Here is a 23842-nt window from a genome sequence, read left to right on the forward strand (position 1 = left end):
TGGCCCAACACCCTATAAAATGACTTTATAATGTTGTTCCCATTTTTTGTCCACGACCTGCACATCTATTCGATTACCACAATTCAGCACATATTTAGAGGTAAACATTTTACTTTTCAAGCTGAAAAACATGAACAGAAAGAGCAACAAAATTCAACATATTCATGCAATGCTTTTGGGTAGACAATATTAAATGTTTTTCCAGAAAGGGCCAGAACATAAAATAATTGGTTTAGTGCTCCAACTGCAGAGCAGCCCACATGGAGTTGAACATGTGAAAAAGATATTCAACATCTGTTTTTTTTGTCAGACAATTGGAACACATTCTCTAAACTATGTGCACAGATCAAAATCCCTTGTTTTTGAATTTTCAAAATTAAGAGGAAATTTTTTCAAAGGGTGAATGAATTAAAGTATTACAATAAGAATACTACACATAGGGGTGTGGTCATCTTTTTCCTTTGCAGCACAAAGCTACGGGTGGCATCATTGACTGAGGGTGTGGCAGTGCTGCTCATGTAATGCCCCAGATGGTGAGAGCAGGAATTTGGAATTTGGCCAGGATGCTGGGGATAGCTTGCCAACTCATTGCGATAGACACCGCAAATGGATATTTCATGTCCACTCATTCCGGCAGACAATTTAATCAGTTGGTTGGAGTCGATCGTGTTTCCAAAGTAAAGCGTTTTGAGTAGGCTGAATCAAAATGGCAGCCAAGACACCTGCGCGCTGAAGTTGGGCTGACCAAGGATAAACCTTTCATGAAGGTGAGCTGTTAATTATCTTAAAAATGGGTTTTAAATTTAACGAAAGACACAGTTTTCATTCATACACTCCCGAGGAGCTCCACTTGGAATGCATGCAAAGTTTCGGGCTGTAATATTTCATGGTTTTTGGTTATGGAGGACACACACAAACACAAACACAAACACAAACAGACACTTATTATCAAAGATGCTTTGTACCGAACCACACTTTCCCTGCATTTTTCGATTCCCACCTTTAGCTTTAAACTCATCCTTCCAGGTCATAGCTGAGAAAGGCCAGCATTGAGATGGTCATTTCAAAGCAGCTCACATCTCACTGGAATTTGTAACCTCTGCCTTGGGCCTAATTCTGATCAGCTCAATTTGTAATTTTATAGCTTTATAACAGTGCATCACTGTCTAAACATGCAAAAGTAAACTCAATGCTGAATGTCACAAAACGAAGCAAATATTTTAAGGCCTAAAAAAGTTTGAGATATTTTCAACAATTTGCCAAAAATTAAATGACATTTTCTTGAAGATGAAGCCTGAGTTCGTTCTGTAGGAACTTGCTCAGGAACTTGGCAAGCGGGAACTTGCTCATGAAGTTCACGATAATCAATAAAGGTTAAACAAGCAATCAAAATCAGCAGAGCATCAGTACCTTTGGATTTACAAAGGCGTTTGCTTGGTCCTGAATCTGCACTTTCACTGTCACATGTTCGTTTGCTTGGCCCATGACTCTTGGTCTTCATGAATGGATGCACCAATATCTCCTGCATGACAAAACAATTAGCTCCATCCAGAAACTAAAGTTCCTTTATGAGAGAGTCAATAGAACACGATCACCTGTGCAATGTTAAAGCATATAAATGACATTAAAACCCCAGCTCAAGACAGTAAGGTGACCGAGGATGAGACTTGATAAAGGATAATTAATGTCCTTAATTATCTTCAAAAAGGGAGTATTAAGGAACCAAAACACCCAATTTTCACTCAAGCACTCCCATCGTATGAACTCAAAGTTTTAGGCCCCAAGGTTTCATGGTTTTGGAGTTATGGAGGAGACGTACACTATCTGACACTGATGCACTGACTCTTCTTTGAAAAGAAGCCATAATCTTTGACAGAGTGAGTAGCTGAGAGATGCACATGTCTGTTGTGGGCAGGGTGATTAATCAATGTGTGTCATCCTTCGGATAGACGTTAAACTGGAAGTCAGCTTGCTGATATTTTAATTTACCTTTTTTTTGGCCTGCTCAATAATGGCTTGATTTGGAACAGCCCACAACTGTTTCTGAAGAATAACGGTTTTTTGTTCTTTTTCCACTTTCCTCACACATGTCTCTGAATACATGATTATCATAGCAGAGAATCACTTGATTCAATGCAATGCTCACCAGCGTGAGATGGAGACACCAACGTGAGATGGAGACACCAGAGTGAGATGCCTGGAGACACCAGCGTTCATGGCTTAAATTAATTTCTGCACATGCTATAACCTCGAGAATCTCTGAATTGCGTTGGCCAAATTTCAAAATGTAAACTCCGAAATTGAACTTATCGGCAGTTCTGACTGCTAAAAAAAAGTTTAACATCCATCCATCCCAAAGATGGATGTTAAACTGGACGTCACATCTTCCGGAATCTCCCCGTCGACCACTTCTCACTCTCACCTCCCCTCCAATCCATCATTCTCTCTCCCACCCCCCTCCTCCTCATCTCCATCCCTTCCCCCCCATCTCCCCTCCCTTCTCCCCTCCTCTCTGTCTGTCTCTCTCTCCCTCCTCTATTAAGGGGACTATTTCAGACTGATGGTTTGGTTTTCAATGTCAAAAAACTTCCACAGAGTGAAGCATGTATGAATTAGATCTGGAGTGAACTGACCGGAGGGGTGCAAAGGTCGCTACATCTCTGAACATGTACATGCATGCGTTCGTCAGGTCGATAGCATGGGCTTTAAATGCTGCTGGCCAGTTTTATGTAGAACCCCCCAATTGAAAAGAAAAGGGTATTTTAATTTGTTGCTATCATAAGGGAAGAAGAAAAAGAAAAAATAAAAAAGAAAAAAGAACAAGAAGAAGAACAAGAAGAACAAGAAGAAGAACAAGAAGAAGAACAAGAAGAAGAACAAGAACAAGAACAAGAACAAGAACAAGAACAAGAACAAGAACAAGAGGAACAAGAACAAGAACAAGAAGAAGAGGAAGAAGAAGAAGAACAAGAAGAAGAACAAGAACAACAACAAGAAGAACAAGAACAAGAAGAAGAACAAGAACAACAACAAGAAGAACAAGAACAAGAACAAGAACAAGAACAACAAGAACAAGAAGAACAAGAACAAGAAGAAGAACAAGAAGAAGAACAAGAAGAAGAACAAGAAGAAGAACAAGAAGAAGAAGAAGAACAAGAACAAGAAGAAGAACAAGAACAAGAAGAAGAACAAGAACAAGAACAAGAAGAACAAGAACAAGAACAAGAAGAACAAGAACAAGAACAAGAAGAACAAGAACAAGAACAAGAACAAGAACAAGAACAAGAACAAGAACAAGAACAAGAACAAGAACAAGAAGAAGAAGAAGAAGAAGAAGAAGAAGAAGAAGCTCATCAAACCAACGTACTCTCGTTTTGTCTGTCAATTAATTTTCTAAAATTTTTCGAATTTGTTTTTCACTTGGAAGTTATGGGTTACCATGTGTCAATAAAGGTTGAAAAAGTCTGATTTAACGCAATAAGACAACAAAAGGTGATGAATTTTAAAGAGGGTGCAGACTTTCTAAATGCACTGCGTATAGCATTGTTCTTGGAAGTATGAGAACGGCGATTTGTGTTGTTCAGTGTTCAAGTCCATAATTCAATTTAAATTAATGTTGACAAAGGTTTAAAGGAATATAAATACAAAAATTATGGGTTTTACTGCTGCTGACACAGTGTCTATTACATCACCCTTTCCAACACATGACATTAGTTCTATATGTGTCTGTTGTCAGTGTCCATTATGATGTCCTTTGAAGCAGCAGGTTTCCTGTTGGGAATGAATTTCAATTTTATTTGACTACAATCAGGCAGACAGAGAAATAGGATCTCACTCCTCTCTGTGCATTTGCGATCAGAATGAATTCAGAGCCAAAGTACTGTGCAACGGCAAATTTGTCTTCCGATTCACGTTCTGATTTGTGTTCAAAATACAACATTAAATTTACATCCGTTATTCTTTGATCATACACTGATAAGACTGATGGACGAAAATGAACAATTTGCTGAACCCCGCTTTGATCAAGAACTTCTTATTCCACAAAATTGAGTTTCTGCAGTCCTGGTTGAACTATTTTAAATTCAAATCAAACATCCAAAGCAGAACACGTTAAATGATCACACACCTTCATCGAGATCCTCTTCATTGGATCCAGACAAAGCATGGATTTCAAAAGTTCAGCACATGTGTGGCCAGCAGCAGTGGGAGGCTCAAAGTTGAATGGGAGCTTGCCAGATACAATTTTCTGAAAAGAGATTGAATTTAAATTCACCGATTCATTAACCACAATTAAAATTACATTTACTGGAAGAGGACAAGAAAGATTTAAAAACGCTCATGAACAGTTTGGTTAAAAATTTGGAAGAAATGAAATATTTGACTGGGGAAATTAACCCATGATCAACTCCTCCATTTTCATTGGAATCTCTCCTCCACCATCTCCGACATTTTTAACACTGCTACCTCAGCCATTAATCATTTACAAGCAGGTGAAGACAAGACTTGCACATTTCGGTGAACTCCAAAGAATAATGTGATTTATTATTCAGGAATTTCAATATCATTATGACTGCATAAAAATGGGAAATCTTAAAAGAGCTTTTGTTTTCCAGAGTCGAAGGCTCATGGAGAGGTATATGCACACTTGTCTCTCGAATGTCTAGCCTGATGGAGATGGAGAAGCAGTTACATGAATTGCACAAACACATGCAAATAGAAACATTGAACAATGCCAGATTTGACTTCAGATAAACAGCCAATGATCGACACAGACTGAAGCATGATGGAAACTGGGCGATGCCATCTTCTGATCTCGCTTTTCTCTCCGCAGTCAGTGGAGAAATTCAGGATAAATCCAACTGCACTCATCCTCCCCTTTGGCTGCCCAGCTTTTTTCTTCCAAAGATTAGAACCCCCCTTGCCCCCCACCAACCTCACACTCCACCAGAGATGCCAATCCATACCGTTTGTCGCTGCTTTATCCACTAAATGCTGAGCGCAAGGTAAGGAAGCAGCACATACCACTATTAGTCTTTGGTATTACTTGGCTGGGGTGGGATTCTTACCAGTAACTTCAGAAACTTTGAAAGGACAATCCAACTACAATGCCACTGAGTCAAATCATTTCAACATTTTCATTATTGTTGAAAATTGTTTCATATATTTACCTCCACCACCTGAAGTGAACAGAAGTTATGTTTTCACCCCTGTTCGTCTGTCTCTTTGTGAGCAGAATATCTCAAAAAGTTGGATTTTTTATTGGATTGATTTATCGGAGCGATTGAACTCAAAAAGTTGCATGGATTTGGTCGAAACTTGGGACAGTTTGGGCGAATTGACTTTTCGGGCAAAATTCAAATTCACTTGGTGTGATTTTTCCCAAATGAACAAATCAACCATGAAGTGAATAAATTGAAGAACTCTACTGACTCATGACTGCAATGATATGGTCCAGTAAAATTGTTTCAGTTAACAATGAGAACGACATGCAGTCGAGCACGTACCACCGCCAGGATGAACAGTTTACGCTTTGTTTCCCACCGATTGCTGGATCTGCATCTGGACCTCAACCCAAATCTAATCGACTTGTTCGTGTCACCTTCCCAACTCATCCACCAAGTTTTGTCATAATCCATCCACAACTTTTTGAGATGTCATGCTATATATCATATTGGTCCCATCTCTCAATGGTGAAGAATAACTTCAAAAAAATATTGTATCCAGACACAGATCTGGATGTGTATCTTCACCAAAATCGAATGTATTCCTCCTTGTCACACACCCAACATGTCCACTAAGTTTCATCCGAATCCGTTCTAACGTTTTGAGATATTCCTGCACACAGACAGACAGGGATGAAAACATAACCTCCGTCCACCTTTGTTGGCAGAGGTAAAAACGTTATTGTTATTTCAAACTTCTTATGATTTTTCTGACTTGTGCTGATGTTAAATCTGCTGGAGTCACTGATGAAGATACAAATATCACCTCAAAGATTCAGACGATTGTAAGACAGGATCACTCACTTTCATTGTCTTCCGTGAGAATGGGAATTTATTGTTTATTAATAAATGCAAGACAACACCAAGAGCCCACACATCCACTGGAGGGCCATTGTAGCCATTTGCACTGTAGATTTCTGGAGCCATGTAACCATGCGTTCCTTGTTTCCCATACACAAGAGCGCCAGGCTTAAACGCACTTGAAAGGCCAAAGTCAGTGACCTTGAGAACACCACGGTCAGTGTACAAAATGTTGTCTAACTGTTGGAAGAGAAGAAGAATGTGAAATCAAAGTGTGGAAGACAAGTTATCATTTTCAGGAAGGAATCTTTACACACCTCATGTTCCCATTCGTTTGAAAAGCACCATCTTTATTTAATCGATATAACATGAAATGCATTCAACAAAGTAGGGCAAATTGTCTTCACAGGAATAACCACACCACGACATCAATGAACATTTGAAGCCTCAAATCCACGAATCAATTTCAAAATACTTGGAGCACATGGAGTGAGACAAATACAACACGAATGTTGCAACAAAAATTGCTAATTATTGTGTTTCATCTATTCTCTATTTTTGATCGCATTTGTAAAATAAGAAAATTTATCTTTTGACAAGGAAGTGCAAGGAGAACTCGGCATCATTTCATCAATTTGTTCAGTCTGCTTGTGGCACGTACACCCTTCCAATGAGAACACCCGAAACTCGAAACCTTAACCTGATAACCAAATCCATGAGTACTCTGGGAAGGTTACATTAACATACGCTGATGGTTTACAAGACCCTCAACTGAGGGAATCAATACATGAAGATAACCAAACAACACCCACAGGTCACCAAATTCATTCTTCACCTTCCAATTCAAAGTCGACTCCAATATCCCAATAACATCACGGTACTTATGCAATTGCATTAAACACCAGTTCACGGTCCCTTTTGTAATTACCTTCCGAGTAAGACCATTCCAAACAGGAACCGACAAGGTATTCACCCCCCACCCCCACACCCCCCTCCATTCCAAAGTATTTACATTTTGATGCCACCTGAGCTTATTTCATGATGATTTCAAATCAAAATTAATACATGGAGACTTCATGGACCACTCCAAAATGATAAGGCAAAAAAATGTCGACAAAATGTGGATAAGTGAAATTAACAGAGAAATTTAGATAATTCTCAGCGAGATAAGTGTTTAACCCTTTGCTGAATTAACCCAAAATCACTTCAGGAGCAAATTATTTGCTTGAAATGTCACAAAATAAGAGTAATAAGTTTCATCTGGATGTAATCAGTGGTTTAACTCAAAAATTAATCTCCCACACTTATGGAAAGAGTTTTCAGATGGAACTCACTTGGTCAACCAACAATGCAAACATGAAGACCAAGGAGCTTTCCAAAAAGTCAGACAGAAAGTGGTGGAGAAGCACTTTTCAGGAAAGGGTTAGAGGAAGATTTGAAAATCATTCTGTATCGCTTTGAGTATGGTGAAATCCTTCATCAAGAAGTGGAGGACACGTCACACAACCCAGACTCGACCCAAATCAGGTCGCTCATCCAAACTCAGCAGCTGGACAAGCAGGAAACTGGTTCAGGATGTCACTGTAAATCCAACAATGACTTTGAAAAATCTGCTCGGCTCGATGTCTGAGATGGGGTCAGTATTCATCAATCAACAATATCCCACTCCTTTCGCAAAGCTGGCCTCCATGGACAGGTGGCAAGAAAGAAGGCATTCCTGAACAAGACTCAACTAAAAGCTTGTGTGAAGTTTTCTGCAGGGTGATACTGCAGGCATGTGGAGAAACATTTTGTGGTCAGACGAGATAAAAATTAAACGTTTGCTCTAAATTCAAAGCATTCCGTCTGGTGCAAGCGAGACCTACAACTTCCGACCTTCAACTTCCAAGTCTGACATCATTCCACAAAGAACCACTCTTTGCTTCCTCGTCAAATTCCAAGAAATGCATGAAGCATCAGCTCTCTTGAGTACACCCATGCTGCCTGTCTTCAATTAATTATAATTTTATGAAATGGTTTTTCCTCTGATCTTTAATCAAACCAAAACCTTCCACACCACGAAAGTTAAGCAAACAGGGCTTTGTTATAATGACCTCCAGCCTGTCCATTAAATTGCTATAAATGCGTAACAAGGTTTAATGGGTCTGACAGTTCTCAATAATCTTGCAGTGTATCTGAGGATAAAGTAGGACAAATGAGACAATCTTCCTGCTAAACTCAAGTCATCTTGAAACAATGGTATTACATTTGCTACTCCTCAATCCAATCTGCTCTGACTCTGGTCATCTATTGAAACGATTGGTTAATATCTCACTTGTCTGCTCTGCCACCTCCCTTTGGAATAATATTATCAGGCTTTGTCGTCCCTTGGCTTTCCAAGCTGTCTTCTTAACTGATCCCACTCAAGCGCAAAACTCATCAAGCAGCCCTTCTCTTATTATTCCGCGCTTTCGAAGAAAAGCGGGAATATTGTGATCGTCTCTGCTGTCCGTCCGTACGTCCGTCTGTCTTGCACTGTAACTCCTCCTACACTATTCAAAATAGGAATTTGAAAATTTGGGACATAATAGATATATGTATGGGGAAGTGTACAACACTTTCGGATTTTTCATATGACCCCAAGGGGCCGGGCCAGAGGGGTTGGGGTCATGGGGGTCGATTTAAAAAAAAACAGTCAAATAGCTTTTTAAATCAAACATATTCATGAGTTATACATTTAACAACATATTTTTTAAAACACATGATGATCAGAGGGTGCTTGGGGGGCAGGGGGTGCTTAGCAGATAGGGAGTCAAAATAGCTTCTCCTACACCGTTTGAGATAGGAACTTGAAACTTTGGGACAGAGTAGATATATGTATGGGGAAGTGCACAACACTGTCGGATTTTTGATATGACCCCTCGGGGCCGGGCCAGAGGGGGTGGGGTCATGGGGGCTGATTAAAAAAAAACTGGCGTTAATGGGACAAAGCAGTGCACGTGGGAATATGCGATGGTGTGCCATCGACAATGTAGTTCTAGTTTTGTATGCAGCACAAGGTTGCAAGTCTCATCATTGGCTGGGGGCATGGCTGGACTGCTGATGGAATTCCTCCTGAAGGTGAGGGCAGGAATTTATAATTTGTCCAATACGCTGGTGATATCTCGCCAACACATCTCGGACACCGTGGGATCTTCAAAACACACTTCGGACTTTAGTACCCGTTTTAAAGTCTATCCCACGTATGGCACACACAGAGATGCCTCACCCGAGACAGCCCTTCCTCACATTCGACAGAGATCCTCTCTGTTGCTTGTACATCTCCTTTCTGGTCTTGTGTGAAATAATGAAGCAACAAATAATGGAATTATTAAATAAGCCTGGGAAAAAAATATTTGGAAAAGAGATTCCTGTGCACCAGGTTTAACCAGACTTTGCAACAATTACAGCGAGCTTGTCCAGTGAATTGAGAATAAATGTGCACCAAGGTCCACAAGGCCTCTCACAGTCGGTGCTCAGTCTCCTTATTATGTACATCCTCATCCAAAGCAGTCCAAATCAGACAATCCCAGGAAAGCTTTCCATAATTTGAAACACGATTTCCTCTTTTCCCACACAAACATTTCTCACAATTATAGTCTTTGAAAGATATCTTTCTCCGACTACATTCTCATGACATTTTATGGAGATGAGTTTTACCTTGATGTCCCCGTGCACGATATTCTTACTGTGCATATAGCTGAATGCAGAAGCCGCCTGGAAAGAAAGCAATGGTTTTGTTTTAATGGGAGGTTTTGAAAATTGGAGTTGCCATCAAATCTTGTTCATTTAAAATAACCTGTTTGGAAACCACAAGGTAAACATCATGAATAATGAAAATCAACACAGGCTCAACTCACCTGACGAATAATGGGCCATATCTGTTGCTCAGTGAGAGGTGCATGACGATTGCAATAATCGGAGAGATCACCTGTGCAGATAACTTGCCATTAGTGAATGACACCTTTCAGTAAAATCAACAGATTCAACAAACGTTACCAAGCAGCAGTCGAGGTTTCGGAAGATCACCAGTGAGAGAAGAGTTTGTTGAGTCAAATGGAGGGTAAAGTGATCTTGTGGAAGGGGTTGGTCATTGAAATGAGGTCACACTTTTCACTGTATGTCATCAAAGCAAAAGTATAAATTGTTTTTAGACATTGTAGTTATTCAAGGATCAAAGAAATGGTGACAAGAGGTCACCACTTTCATGGCACCTGATGCTACCAGGTGAAAGACATCAATGATCACTCTTGAAAAACGATTGATCTCTGCATTTCAACAGCTTGTCCCCCATCCAAAGCCTGATTGATGGATTCTGTGATTGAGTAAACGATTTTACTACAAATAGATTACAGTCATTTGTTACGAGGAAATTTTTTTTTGCCAAGTATGATGATCTGTCTTATGTCTGTCACAAGATTTTGGCCACAGTTTTCAAGCAATCGTTTTCAATTTCTTTGTGTATGCAGGTGACAGGCCGAGGACAGCAGCAATTAATTGTGGTGATGATCCGAATTCGAATCCGAGAAATTTTTTCAGTGATTCTTCACCATTGAGAGAAAAACAACATGTATTGCACAATGTCTCAAGAGGTTGGGGATGGATTCCGACAAAACTTGGTGGAAAGGTTGGGTGTGCAACTAGGATCAATTGATTCGATTTTGCTGAAAATCTGAATCCACATCTGGATCCGAGAAATTTTCAAGTAATTCTTCACCATTGAGAGATCAGAACAAAAACGATTGATACCACAATGTCTCGAAAGGTTACGGATGGATTCTGCAGTGGACAGGTTGGGTGTGTGACAAGGATGAATTAATTCAATTTTGGTGAACATTCCAATCTCGATCAAGATACAAGAATTCTTCAGTGATTCTTCATTGAAAGATGGGGTCAAAACTATGGAGAGCATTATATTTCAAAACGTTGTGGACAAATTGTGACAAAGCTATGTGGATGAGCTGGTTCGATGAAAGGAACAAGCCGATTCGGTTTTGGTTAAGGTCCAAATTCAGATCCGACGTTTCAGTGGGATCCTAATGTAAACTGTTCAGCCTGGTGGAGGTGTGGGCTCCACCAGCACCGTTACGTTTTTCCATGTGTCACTCCATGAGTTTGTCTTTCCATTATTTTGTCAATATGTAAAGTTATATCTATACATGCAAGGAACAATTGATTTTATTTCTCAAAATGTAAAAGGATGTGGGAATGATATGGAATGTGAATAAGGTGGGGGTGGCCCAGTAGATTATCATGTGAAAACATCCCTCCATCTTTCTTTGAATCATCGTTGAGCCTGTCCATCGCCAACCCACCCCTCCCCCCCCCCCCACAACCATTCATATGAATGACAGTACCTGTTGAGAGTTTCCGTGCGCAAATTTAACCATTGCCATGCAAAAAGTAGGATGACTGACGAACATGAACTGACACACACAAGCTATTGTTTGTGCTCATTGTGAACCCAAATTAATCTCATGTCCAAAACCCATCACTTTCTGCACCCACCTTACCCAGTCGCATCCAACTGTCCCTGGACTCTGTGTCCTTTTCTCCTGACAAAGTGGAGAGCTTGCTGTCAAACCTCGACTCACATTTTGCAACCGGTCCAGACAACATCAGCCCACGTTTCGTAAAAACCTACTCCTCCACTCTTGCTGTGGAAACCAAGGTCTCTCTCTGTCTGTTCTTTTCACCCTCTCATTTGCTCAAGGTCATCTGTCAACTGCTTGGAAATTAGCAAACATTGCTGCCCTGCATAAAAAAGGTGCAAAAACAGATCCCTGAAATGACCGACCAATCAGCTTTCTCCCCATCATCAGAAAGGTTATGGAATCCACAATCGCTTCAGACATAAAATCCCACCTCTTCTCCAATGGCTTGATTTCCATTCATCAAGTTGGTTTCAGAACAGGTCACTCTTCCCTGGATATGCTGCTTCGACTCTCCCAACATTGGATGGAGGTACTCAATGCCGGACATGAAATCAGAGCCATATCCCGAGACATATCGCATGCTTTTGACATGGTCTGGCACCCTGCCATGCTCACCAAACTCTCTTGCTATAGTCTCCAAGGTCATCTCCACTCATAGCTCGCAGACTTCCTCCACTGTCGCAGTCAACGTGTGGCCCTAAATGGAGTTCTCTCATCCCCTCTCCCTGTCAAGGCTGGAGTTCCTCAAGGCAGCGTTCTGGGCCCTGTTCTGTTTCTGGTTTTCATCAATGAGCTCTCTCTGACTCTCTGTAAAATCCTCCATCTCATTGCTGCTGACTCCACCCTCTGTCATACCATCTGTCATCCCTCAGGCCGGCAAGCCGCAGCTTCTTTGCGCTCTGCAGATCTGGATAAAATCACAAACTGGTCCAACACTTGGAACATGTCTTGGAATCCTTTGAAATCTCACACTCACGATGTTATCTCCGAAAGGACCATTGGGAACCCCCCCCCCCCATCTACTTTCTCAACAATCCTCTGGAAGAAGTCCTTTCATTCAAGCTTCTGGGTCCCACTATCTGCCATGATCTTTCCAGGGAAAGCCACATTTTCATCCTGGCTTCTCAAGCCAGTCGCCGACTGGAAATACTCCGTTGTGCAAAGTCCTTCCTCGGCCAACGTGAGCTCCTGGCCACTGATAAAGCTTTCATCCACAGCATGATGGAATACTGCTCTCGCCTCTTGGCTGCTGCTCCTGCCTCTCATCTTTCTCGGCTTCACGCTGTGAAAACCAAGGCATTTCGGATCATGAGTATCTCCCACGATGAGGCTGAGTCGTTGGGTCTCTCACTCTCTCACCGCAGGCAGGTCGGTGGCCTTTCTGTCTTCTCCCATCTCCTCTCTGGTCTCGCACCCCCCCCCTCCTCCTGCTCTGTCTGTGATATGTCCCAACCATACTTTCGCAGGGCGCTCAATGTCTGTCAACAACCCCCTTCTGGTGAGACAACCAAAATCATGAATCACTGCTCACCTTCACTCTTTCATTCCTCTTTTTTGCCACCTTTGGAATAAACTCCCTCCCTTTGTTCAATCAAATTCTTCCCTCCAGGCCTTCAAAACAGCTCTCCACCACCACCTCTTATCTCCCCCTATCCAAATCCTCGATCTTTTCTATCCCCGTTAATCCACCCCAAAACCACCTCCTTCAAATTCCCTGCTTTTCTTCCTCAAAGTCCCTGTAATATCCAACTTGTATATCACATGTTCCCCACCGCATCCCTCTCCTTTCCACAGATCTCCTCATGTCTCTGTTCCCCACTGTTTTGTCCTTCCCTTGTCTCATGCCTCCCTTGCTCTCATACAAGCATCAACAACGTATACAAAAAAAAAAGAGAGAGGGGGGGGAGAGAGAGAGAGAGAGAGAGGATAGAGAGAGAGGAGAGGAGAGAGAGGAGAGGAGAGAGAGGAGAGGAGAGGAGAGAGAGGATAGGAGAGAGAGGATAGAGAGAGAGGATAGAGAGAGAGGATAGAGAGAGAGGATAGAGAGAGAGGATAGAGAGAGAGGATAGAGAGAGAGGATAGAGAGAGAGGATAGAGAGAGAGGATAGAGAGAGAGGATAGAGAGAGAGGATAGAGAGAGAGGAGAGAGAGAGAGGATAGAGAGAGAGGATCGAGAGAGAGGAGAGAGAGAGAGGATAGAGAGAGGAGAGAGAGAGAGAGAGAGAGAGGATAGAGAGAGAGGATAGAGAGAGAGGAGAGAGAGAGAGGAGAGAGAGAGGATAGAGAGAGGATAGAGAGAGGAGAGAGAGAGGGGAGAGAGAGAGGAGAGAGAAGAGAGAGGATAGAGAGAGGATAGAGAGAGGAGAGAGAGAGAGGAGAGAGAGGAGAGAGAGGAGAGAGAGAATCATTGAATTGAAAATGGCTTGCCAATTTCAAAGCAAAATTCTGCAAACATGCAGTGGGACACAGGGACAGGTCACAAGCACAAAATATTCTATTTCCCACCCTCCCCCCCCCCCACCCCAACATGAGCATGGGGAGACGACTTATGATTTTCGCTGTATACATAGCAAAGTGCAAGTGTTCACTGATCACTTGGAGAGAGGGGGAATTCCTCATCATGGGACAAAAAAATATTCGCCTCACCTCCCCAATACATCCACCCCCATCCCCCACCCCTCCCCCCCATTCCATGAGGTTGTTCCCGCTGGTCGCAGGTGTATCTTGTTGCACAAAAAGCATCAAATTGAATCCGTTCATTTCTCATTTCAAATGGAATGACATGGAAAACATCCAGATGATGGGTGAGGAAGTGATATGGAAAACAACATTACTCATGATGACATGGAACCATAAACATCTCCGACTGGAATGTCATGACATCATCTCACATGGCAAACGTTTTACGAAAAGTGTACTTTCAACCGCTCCAAATGGAACAGAAGTTGAAATACATTTAGATGCCATACGTGGAATTGCAAGATATTGTTATTCAAACCGACAAAGTTTGTTGACTGTGTGATGTGAGATAGGAGAAGGGAAACAAAAACAGACACAGACAAACACTGTGATGCGATTCATCGAAATGTACAATATGCTTGAACAAGCTCCACCAGACCTGACACTTGGCAAAACATCACTTCATTGGAAAAATGACATGGCAAAACGATGTAATCCACACTGAATTCGGAGCATACTTGACACCTTTAGAACAGAGGATTGATTTAAACCATACCTCCACGTGCCAGTTCCAGCACCATCTGCACCATTTTCTTCGTCCTGATAACCTCGTGTAATTGAACTAAGTGAGGATGACAGAGGCAGCATAAAGAAACAAAATATAACAAGCAAAGTGCAGGATTAAATAAATTGACATTACATTGAATAAATCCGTCAAGTGAACAGTAACTTCATGAACACGACAATAACTTTGATGGTGAGGCTGGTGAATGGCTCCCCTCACATGAATGATGTAGTTTATCTGTGGAGATATAGAGCCCTCACTGCTACTCAGCATTACATTCCATGTAAGTGTTATGAACATTCCTATGGAAAGGAATGCAGTTTGTGTGCATTTAATGGATCAGCTTCGTTGTCCATAAACCTCTAATATCATCCATTGTCATTATCACTGGAAGCACCCACTGGATGGACGCACGACTACACGGAAGCACACATGGACGAAAGAACGCCGAGAACGAGCTCCTTTTATACATCAGAAAGAACCACCCGCTGAATGGACGCCTGCCCAGATGTACGCACGCCTGGACGGACGCATGCAGGACCGGAGGGACACACACAGGGACGCAGGCATGCCGAGACCGAGCTCCTTATATACATTAGATGATACCGTAACATTTCAATTGAACAATTTGAAAATTGCAAAAAAAAAAATAATTGCAATTTAAATGTAATTTGAAATTGGGGGGAAATCAAACAATTAAAAACCAATAGGTTGAATAATTAAATAATTAAAGTAGACAGCATCTCAAAATACAAAGTCCATCTGCATCCACTTTGTGCTCAAACTCAACTTGTGTTTCATGCGTCGTAAATTTGGGGAAATTTCATTCTGAAGAAAAGAGAATAAAACTTTGATTTCTCTCAACTGTTCAGTGGTATCGTTAATTACAATCTCATCAAAATAAACTATTATTGGTGAAAATCTGATCTGAACATATACGACAAGGAATAATGGACGAAAAAGAGGGAGTGAGAGATGAGATAAGGAAGCGAGGAAAAGGTGGACAGTGGGTGATCTGAAAAAAACTCCACATCCGGGATGAAGGCATCATCAGTCCAGACTGGGTCGCCGAATCCTCATCCTCATGCCCACGATCAACCCCCCCCCCCCCACTCTCAATCGATTGATCACTTGGTGATAATTTAGTTGCGAAATTATTCCTGAGTTAATCCGCTCTCAAGTTCGATTCCACCTGCCCCAAATTTCGTGGGAATGACCTCCCTCCTCTGGCATTCATCCATTCATATAAAGGTAGAGAGGGGACGACTGCCAAATTTCCCATCATGAACATGTTGGTGAGACTGCTACAAATTCTCCTGGAATGTGGGGCATTGATTCATTGGGGAAAAGGGGGTACGGTTCATGGGGAGGAGTGTGGGGAGAGGCTCGTTTTTGAACATCAATGCACATAATTAGTTTCACTTAAAATGCTGACAAATAAAAATAAAAATACTAGAATAAAATGGAAGACCATGAAGGAACCGGAAGAAGTAAAGAGCAAAGTTGGAGTCATCAGGAGGAACCTGGGAAAGAAACATTTCCAGAATGGTTGCCAACTCTTGCCGTGAACGTCGTGTTATGTTATCGAAGACAATCCGTTTGTTTTGCTTCAATCTTTCGTGATCCCCAAACTACGTCTTGATCCCCAAAAAATTCCCAACTTAACTGAACGGAGTTTATACTTGAAGGAAGATCATCTGTACAATCCTCCAAAGATAGACGTTGAGTTTAAATTGCATAATTTTACACGTTCTTTCATCATCGTTCACATGTTAGAATCATATTTTATTTTAAATAACATCCAAAACAAAAGTTCATTTTTACTGACCCTGAACCAGCGTTGCAGATCGGCGCGATATTTACACAATATAATGCACTTTAATCGTGTGAGTGACTCAAGGAAATATGAAGAAACTTAAAACATAACAATAGAAAAATAATTAAACAATCATTCATGGTTCCCAATCAAAAATAACTCCGAGGTTCGGAGACTGGATCGTGGCGAGATCATGGAGGATGGTAACACCTTCTGTTGGTCTGGTCGCTCTGATGGTTACCATGCCCAACGAGTTGCTGCAGCTGTGTCCAATAAGCTGACTCTAATGAAAATTGAGGGAAGACTGGACAATTCGGAAACTCAGGATTTGTCACTCATTCGGTTTCGTTTCCCTGGTCTCTGGACATGCTCTGACTGAGGAATTCTGACTGATGTGGCGAGCCGACTCAGGGTTCAGCGTCCAGCCGACTCGGTTTTGTATGTATCGTGTTAATAAAATCACAGACTCCAGATAAATCAAATGTCCACAAGTAGTTCTTTCTTTTTGTACAATTTATTTCTCATCTCTCCACGAGTTCAGGTTCTCACCGTCGATGCTCCTCCTCAAATGAACCTCTCCCTCACATATATACAATTTGAGAGGAGAGAGGGTCTTTTTGAGAGCAAAGAACAGAAAGTACAGCTTCTCAGACCGGTCACCTTGTACTTGCAAAAGAACCAAACAAATGTACAAAGTGGCAAAGAAAGATAAGATTATAAGTTGGTCTTAGGCCTGAACAATTAAATAATAGAACAGTAGAGAGTCAAAAAAACAAACACTTTGACCTCGTCAGGCTGAGGCAAGGGCCATTTGTCTCAAGAGGAATAATTTCCCCAACAGTGATATCACCATGAAGGACGCATTCCACGCCGCGCTCGAGTCTGTGGTTGATTAGTGACCGAAGCGAGATACTCTTCTCGTCTTGGGGGATTTGAATGCATCGACTGGAACTGATAGGGATGGTTATGAGCCATGTGCTGATCCCCATGGGTCTGGAAATCTGAACCAGAATAGCACCAAGTTCATTAACTTTGCAAGAAGTCATGGACGTAGGGTGGCTGCTTCATGGATTCAACATCCACAGGATCATCGCTGGACTTGGTATTCCAATGCTGGTGGGGCAAAGGAGATTGACCATGTGCTCAATGATGGTTGCTGGAGGATGATCCAGATCTGCAGGGTCTACCGGAGTTCTCAGTTCCTCATTACCCACCACAAGCTTGTTGTAAAAACTCTGAAGTTGCACCTCAAATCTGGAAGAAAGATACCATCCCAGCCTACCCTGGATGTTGGCAAGCTCAAGGATGAGAGAATTGCTGAGGAGTTTGCGAAGAGGCTGAATGGGGATTTTGGGGTTCAAGGCGCTTTGGGAAATCCTGAAGAGGTGTGGCGTGCCTTCAAGACCACCATCCTCAATGTTGCCGGTGGATGTCATGGAACTCCCCGCAGGGCACAGAAGAATTTTGTCTCTCAAGGGACACTGGATACCATTTATTAGTCAAAGGGCCAGACTTAATGGCAGAGCTGAGCTGTTCAGTGAGTTGACACATAAAACTTGGCATGCGCTGAGGGAGTAAAAGGAGGCCAATGTGCAAGGAATCTGTGAGGGGGATGAGCAGAAACTGTGGTCAAATTATTCTCGTCCTGTTTACAGGGGAATTCACGCATTGCGCTCCTCCAAACCCATCCCTCAGAGCACTGTAGTGAGAGCAGACGGTGGTGCGCTCTTAACAGAGTCCGTAGTGAAGGCCTTCTGGGCCGGCTACTTTAAGCGGCTGTACCAGGCTGACCAACAAGCTGTTGAGTTGCATTTCAACGGTGTAGCTGTCCCGATTACTGATCCTCCAATCAACTGTGGTGCACCTTCATTTGTGGAACCACAGGCTGCGGTGAACCGAATGAAATGGGATAAAGCTCCTGGTATCTGGAGCATTCATGCTGAATTTTTCCAAGGCTGGTGGAAATGCTGCACTCGTGTCATCACATGCAGTTTTGTGCTCTGCCTGGAACACAAGCAACACCTCCACTGACTGGAAGAGGGGCCTTGTTGTCCCTCTCTGGAAAGGGAAGGGTGATCAACAGGACTGCAACAACTACCAAGTCGAGTGACGCTGCACTCAGTGCCGGGGAAGGTTTTGCTCGGATAATTCTTAACAGGGATTGCCATCATATGCTTGAGCACCAGCACCCAGAGCAGTCAGGCTTTACACCAAAGAGGTCAAGGATACACCATATCCTTGCTCTTGGGTCTTCACCGAACACAAACAAGACTTTTGGCAGGGGCTGCTTGCCTATATTGATTGATCTCTGCAAAGTGTTCGATTCGGTGAATTGGGATACCCTCGAGAGGATTACACTGGTCAACAATTTTTTACTTTCTGAATGTTGTCTAGATTTCTACAAGTGAATTAGGGTATTCTGGCACTGCTGAATCAGGAAATGGCATCCGTTTCTCTCCATCAGGTCAGGTTTTTGTGCTAAGTTGATTTGAAAAAATCAGATCTTGTGACAAAATCAATTACATTTTTGTGGCATTATCAGCTGATTTTTGTCAACACATATCATCCTGAACATGTTTTTAAGAAAAAAAAATGTTTTGCCAACAACATTTATTGATTACATGATAGAAACATCGATTACTGTCATCTGAATGGTGGGCATTGATAAAGGTAAGTACAAGTAAATTGCATGTTGCGTCACCACTGTTCAAACTTCAGGGCTTGAACTTCCGTTTCTTCGAACTCCTGGAATGTTCAGCGGCAGGGAGGTCTATCTTCAGATTCCAACAGTAGTCAGCCATCATGACTGCGTCCCAGTGACCCTGATACCTGGTCTCCATCTCCTTCATGTCCTGATGGAATCTCTCCCCCTGCTCGTCACTCATTGAACCCAGGTTCTCAGGAAACCGGTTCAGATGTGAAAATAGGTAGTGCATCTTGATGCTCATGTTGCAGCCCAGGTTTCTGAAAGCAGTCAGCATGTTGTTGACAAGTTCTGCGTAGTTTCTGGCCTTATTGTTGCCAAGAAAGTTCTTCACTACCAAAACAAATGTCTTCCACGCTTCCAGTTCCACTTCGTTCATTGAGTTTTTGAACTCTGGATCTCTGATGAGCTGACGGATCTGAGAACCATCAAAGATGCCAGCTTTCAACTTCTCCATGGTCAATCCTGGAAAAGCCTGGCACAAGTAAGTGAAGCAGTCACCATCTTTGTCCAGAGCCTTGGTGAACTGCTTGATTAAGCCGAGCTTGATGTGCAGCGGTGGGAAGAGTATTCTGTCTCTGTCCACCAGAGGGTCGTTGATGACGTTCCTTTCTTTGCATGGCACCAATTCCTCCCGCACAGGCCAGTCCTTCTTCGTGTAATGCTGAGCACGGTCCCTACTATCCCACATGCACAGAAAACATGGGTACTTGGTGAAGCCAGACTGTTGTCCCAACAAAAAGTTCACCATCTTCAGGTCAACACAAATAAACCACTTATGCTGATCATAACCAATTTTCTCCAGCACGTACTTCACCGCTTCATACTTCTCCTTCAGTGTAGTCGAGTGAGCGATGGGTACAGAGGCAAACTGGTTGCCGTTGTGTAGCAGAACACATTTCAGTGATCGCTTGCTGCTGTCAATGAACAGTCTCCAATCTTTGGGTTCGTACTGTGGCACTCCAAGCTTGAGCAGAAGCGCATGTCATAAATTGGCGCATGAAGGTATTGTACATTCTTCAGAGTTCGTTATTTCAATAAATACAACTTTTTTGTATCACATTATTACAAAATCTGCCCCATTAACTTTAGTTTTGATCCACGAACTTTATGCTTTGCCTCACCAATTTTTGGAAGATTTTGAGGTTTTATGACTTCAAACTGATCCCTTTTCGACATAATCACCCAGAACTATCATACCTGAATACTTCTTGTCATTAAAATAATTATTTCCAATCAAAACAATTATTTGACATGACATTTTACCCCCACCAACTTCTTCTAAAATGCTCCACACATGCGTACATGTGAACAAAAATGTAAAAAACGACATGTGGCCATATCTCAAAAACTTGACCTGATTGAACAAAACTAATGTGAGTTTTGGATTCAGCGCATCAGATTCGTCCTAAATCAGCTTAAAAAATGCAGACAACAAATTTGTTGTTGACCAGTGTTATCGGTCTTCGTGAGGTGCCACCAAAACTGATCAATCTGATGTCTGAAGTATACTCAGGTACTGAAAGTGCTGTGAGATGTGGTGATGCCATTTCTGACTTATTTCAAGTTGATACTGGAGTTCATCAGCAGTGCACTGGCCCCCACTCTTTTCAGCACTTGCATGGACTGGATTCTGGGGAGGATGTCGGAGAGATCAAGCTGCGGTGCTTCGTTTCGGAATGTCAAGATCTCTGACCTTGATTTCGCAGATGATGCAGTCATCATTACTGAGCCTCTGGATATCGTTTTGGGGTGTTCAAGGTGATGAATGAACAGTCAGATCTGCTGGGATTACAGGTTTCCTGGGTCAAAACGAAGATTCAGCCATTTAATGACATCATGGATGTTGCTGTCTTGTCTGCACCTGTATGTGGTGAGGGTGTTGATTCAGGAAGAGATTCACTTTCCCTGGCAGTGATATTCACGTCTCCGCTGGCTGTGAGCCAGAGGTCAATAGATGTCTGTGTCGGGCCTGGGGAGTCATGGATTCACTGGATCAAAGATTGGTGCTGTCAGAACCTGTGCAGGAGGACAAAAGTCCAAATCTTCAAGTCCTTGGTGCTTCCAGTCTTCCTCCATGGATGTGAGTCTTGGAGTCTAACCAGGGATCTGAGATGGAGATTAAATTCCTTTGGTAGCAGGTTTCTTCAGAGAATCTGTGGCTTTCACTGGTCGGACTTTGTGTCCAACAAGCGGTTGCTGAGAGAGACTCAAATGAGATTTGTTACCTGCATAGTCCGTGAGCATCAGCTGCTGCTGTCAAGACATGTGGCTCGTTTTCCTGATGCTGATCCTGCTCACCAGATTCTCTCAGTGAGAGATCCTCTTGAGTGGAGGAGGCCAATGGTCTGACCACATGCCTCGTGGTTGCAGCAGGTTGATCAGCATCTCAAAGAGATGGGGTTGGGGCCAGGCAACGAGCTGGGGGATGGCCAGATGGAGGGCTCTGGAGAACCGACGGAAAGCGGACGTAGTGATGCGTTGCTCCAGCTCATGCTCCCATACCTGATCTGACCTCATTATGAAGGTTTGTTGAAAATTTGGTGACAAAATCTCAAATGGTAAAAACGTTATGGCCTGGACAGACAGACGGACACGCGCGCGCACACACACACACACACACACACACACACACACACACACACACACACACACACACACACACACACACACACACACACACACACACACACACACACACACATACACCTGTCCATATCTCCCGCTGTGTGTGGGTTACGGGAACAACAACTTCGAACAACAACTTCCAACATCAACTTCCTCAATGGCCACAATTATTCCCACCTTCTTGTGGAGTTGATCAGGGACAGTTTATGAACAAAATCGTTCACAAACCACCTGGCCTGGTCCCATGTTTGAGTGCAGGTTATTCTGGTAGGAATTTGTAATTTCTCCAGGATGCCGGTGAAAACTCGCATACTCTTCACGAAAGACACAGTGGGATCTTTGAATTCCTCCAGCAAATGCTCGCGGGTTGGACACCTGGAGGTGTTGGTCCCGCAATATCCAGTCTCCGCAAATTCTAGCGGGTTGGACAGCTGTCTTAATGTCCATCTGAAGGACAGAGAATTTGTCGTGCAACGCCTTGCCTGTAAAGCATCTATCTGACAGCTTACAGCCAAGTCGGCAGACAAACCCAAACAAGACAGCTCCACGGTAAGTATGCTGTCTCTGCACCATCCTGAAATCGTGCAATCAATCCCACCACTTCATGATTTTGTAAAATATATATTAAAATCACTTTTTTGACATAAATATTCATGACAAAAACAATGTTTGGTGAGTCGTGGATGTCATTGAAAAGTCGACTTCTTGGTTGTCATCTGTGAGACAATTTTTCATGAGATATATGCCAAAAAAAATAAACACATTGAAACTTTCGGCTTCATCCTTATTTTTTGCAATGACTTCATGAAAAACCAATCAAACGACCACTCGTTATGCAGTCCACTTGTGAGTGAACAACGGTGACAACACAAGCACAACATCGTCACAAGGATTGATACAATTTGTTGCTTGCAATGAAAAGCTCACTTACTGATGTTTCGATGTTTCAATGAAGAAATTATTTTGGCTTCTTTTAACAACTGCAAAGAGAGAGAGGGAGAGAGTGAGAGAGGGAGAGAGTGAGAGAGTGAGAGAGTGAGAGAGTGAGAGAGTGACAAAATGACGTGCGCAGTGCAATAAACTCATTCCTTCCACAAACTCATCTTTTTAATATTTTTTTTCTTTCTATATTTTTGAATACCTTGTCGAGGCTCGATTGAGAGCGGACACACAACACACAGCAATGGGGCATGAGACGAGAGGGGCGGGAGTGGGAAGGACAAAACACTGCAGGGACTTCCAGGAAGGAAAGTAGGGAATTTGAAGGAGGTGCGTTTGGGGTGGATTAACGGGGGTAGAAAAGATCGAGGAATTAGATGGGGGACGAGAAGATATCGTGGTGAACAGCTGTTTTGAAGACTTGGAGGGAAGAATAGGATTGAAGAGAGTGAGGGAGTTTATTCCAAAGGCGGGAAAAAAAGAGGAATGAAAGAGTGAAGGTGAGCAACGACTCGTGATTTTGGTAGTTTTACCAGAAGGTAGTTCTTGGAGGACCTTTAGCGCCCTGAGGAAATATGGTGGGAACAAATCGCAAACAGATCCGGGGGGGGGGCAAGACCGGAGAGGAGTTCGTAGAAGACAGAAAGACCACCGGCATGCCCGCGTGAGAGAGTGAGAGGCCCAAAGACTCAGCCACATCGCGGGAGATACCAATGATCCGAAATGTCTTGTTATCCGAAATGCCACAGCGTAAAGCCAAGAAAGGTGAGAGGCAAGAGCAGCAGCCCAGAGGGGAGAGAAGTACTCCATCAGGCTGCGGACGAAAGCTTTTTCTGTGGTCAGTGGCTCAGGTGGGCCGAGGAAGGACTTTGTATGATGGAGGATTTCTAGTCGGAGACTGGCTTGGAGGCGAGGTTAGAAATGTGGCTTTCTCAGGAAAGCTCATGGCAGATAGTGAGACCCAGAATATTGAAAGAAAGGACTTCTTCCAGAGGATTGTTGAGAAAGTGGATGGCGGTGGTGGGGGGCGGGGGG

The 23842-nt window shown here is 42.8% G+C and overlaps 1 protein-coding gene and 1 long non-coding RNA gene across 2 annotated transcripts in view; both read right to left on the reverse strand.

Moving 5' to 3' along the window:
* The window catches only part of LOC147028019 (uncharacterized), a 102107-nt gene that overhangs the window by 42111 nt on the left and 36154 nt on the right, over positions 1-23842 (reverse strand). The window lies entirely within an intron of this gene.
* LOC147028020 (uncharacterized) overlaps positions 1-23842 on the reverse strand; it is a 47955-nt gene that overhangs the window by 21647 nt on the left and 2466 nt on the right. Inside the window, exons 3-9 of the mRNA XM_085877947.1 lie at positions 22800-22848; positions 14712-14777; positions 9902-9972; positions 9702-9758; positions 6027-6263; positions 4127-4246; positions 1411-1522 (exon numbers count right to left, since the gene is read on the reverse strand). Coding sequence (XP_085734073.1) covers positions 1411-1522; positions 4127-4246; positions 6027-6263; positions 9702-9758; positions 9902-9972; positions 14712-14745 — 631 coding nt within the window. The 5' untranslated portion in view covers positions 14746-14777; positions 22800-22848. The remainder of the gene's footprint in view (positions 1-1410; positions 1523-4126; positions 4247-6026; positions 6264-9701; positions 9759-9901; positions 9973-14711; positions 14778-22799; positions 22849-23842) is intronic.

The sequence above is a fragment of the Eptatretus burgeri genome, chromosome 4 (assembly GCF_056783735.1).
Source record: "Eptatretus burgeri isolate ZD-2024b chromosome 4, Ebu_testis_v1, whole genome shotgun sequence".
Classification (NCBI taxonomy): Eukaryota; Metazoa; Chordata; class Myxini; order Myxiniformes; family Myxinidae; genus Eptatretus; species Eptatretus burgeri.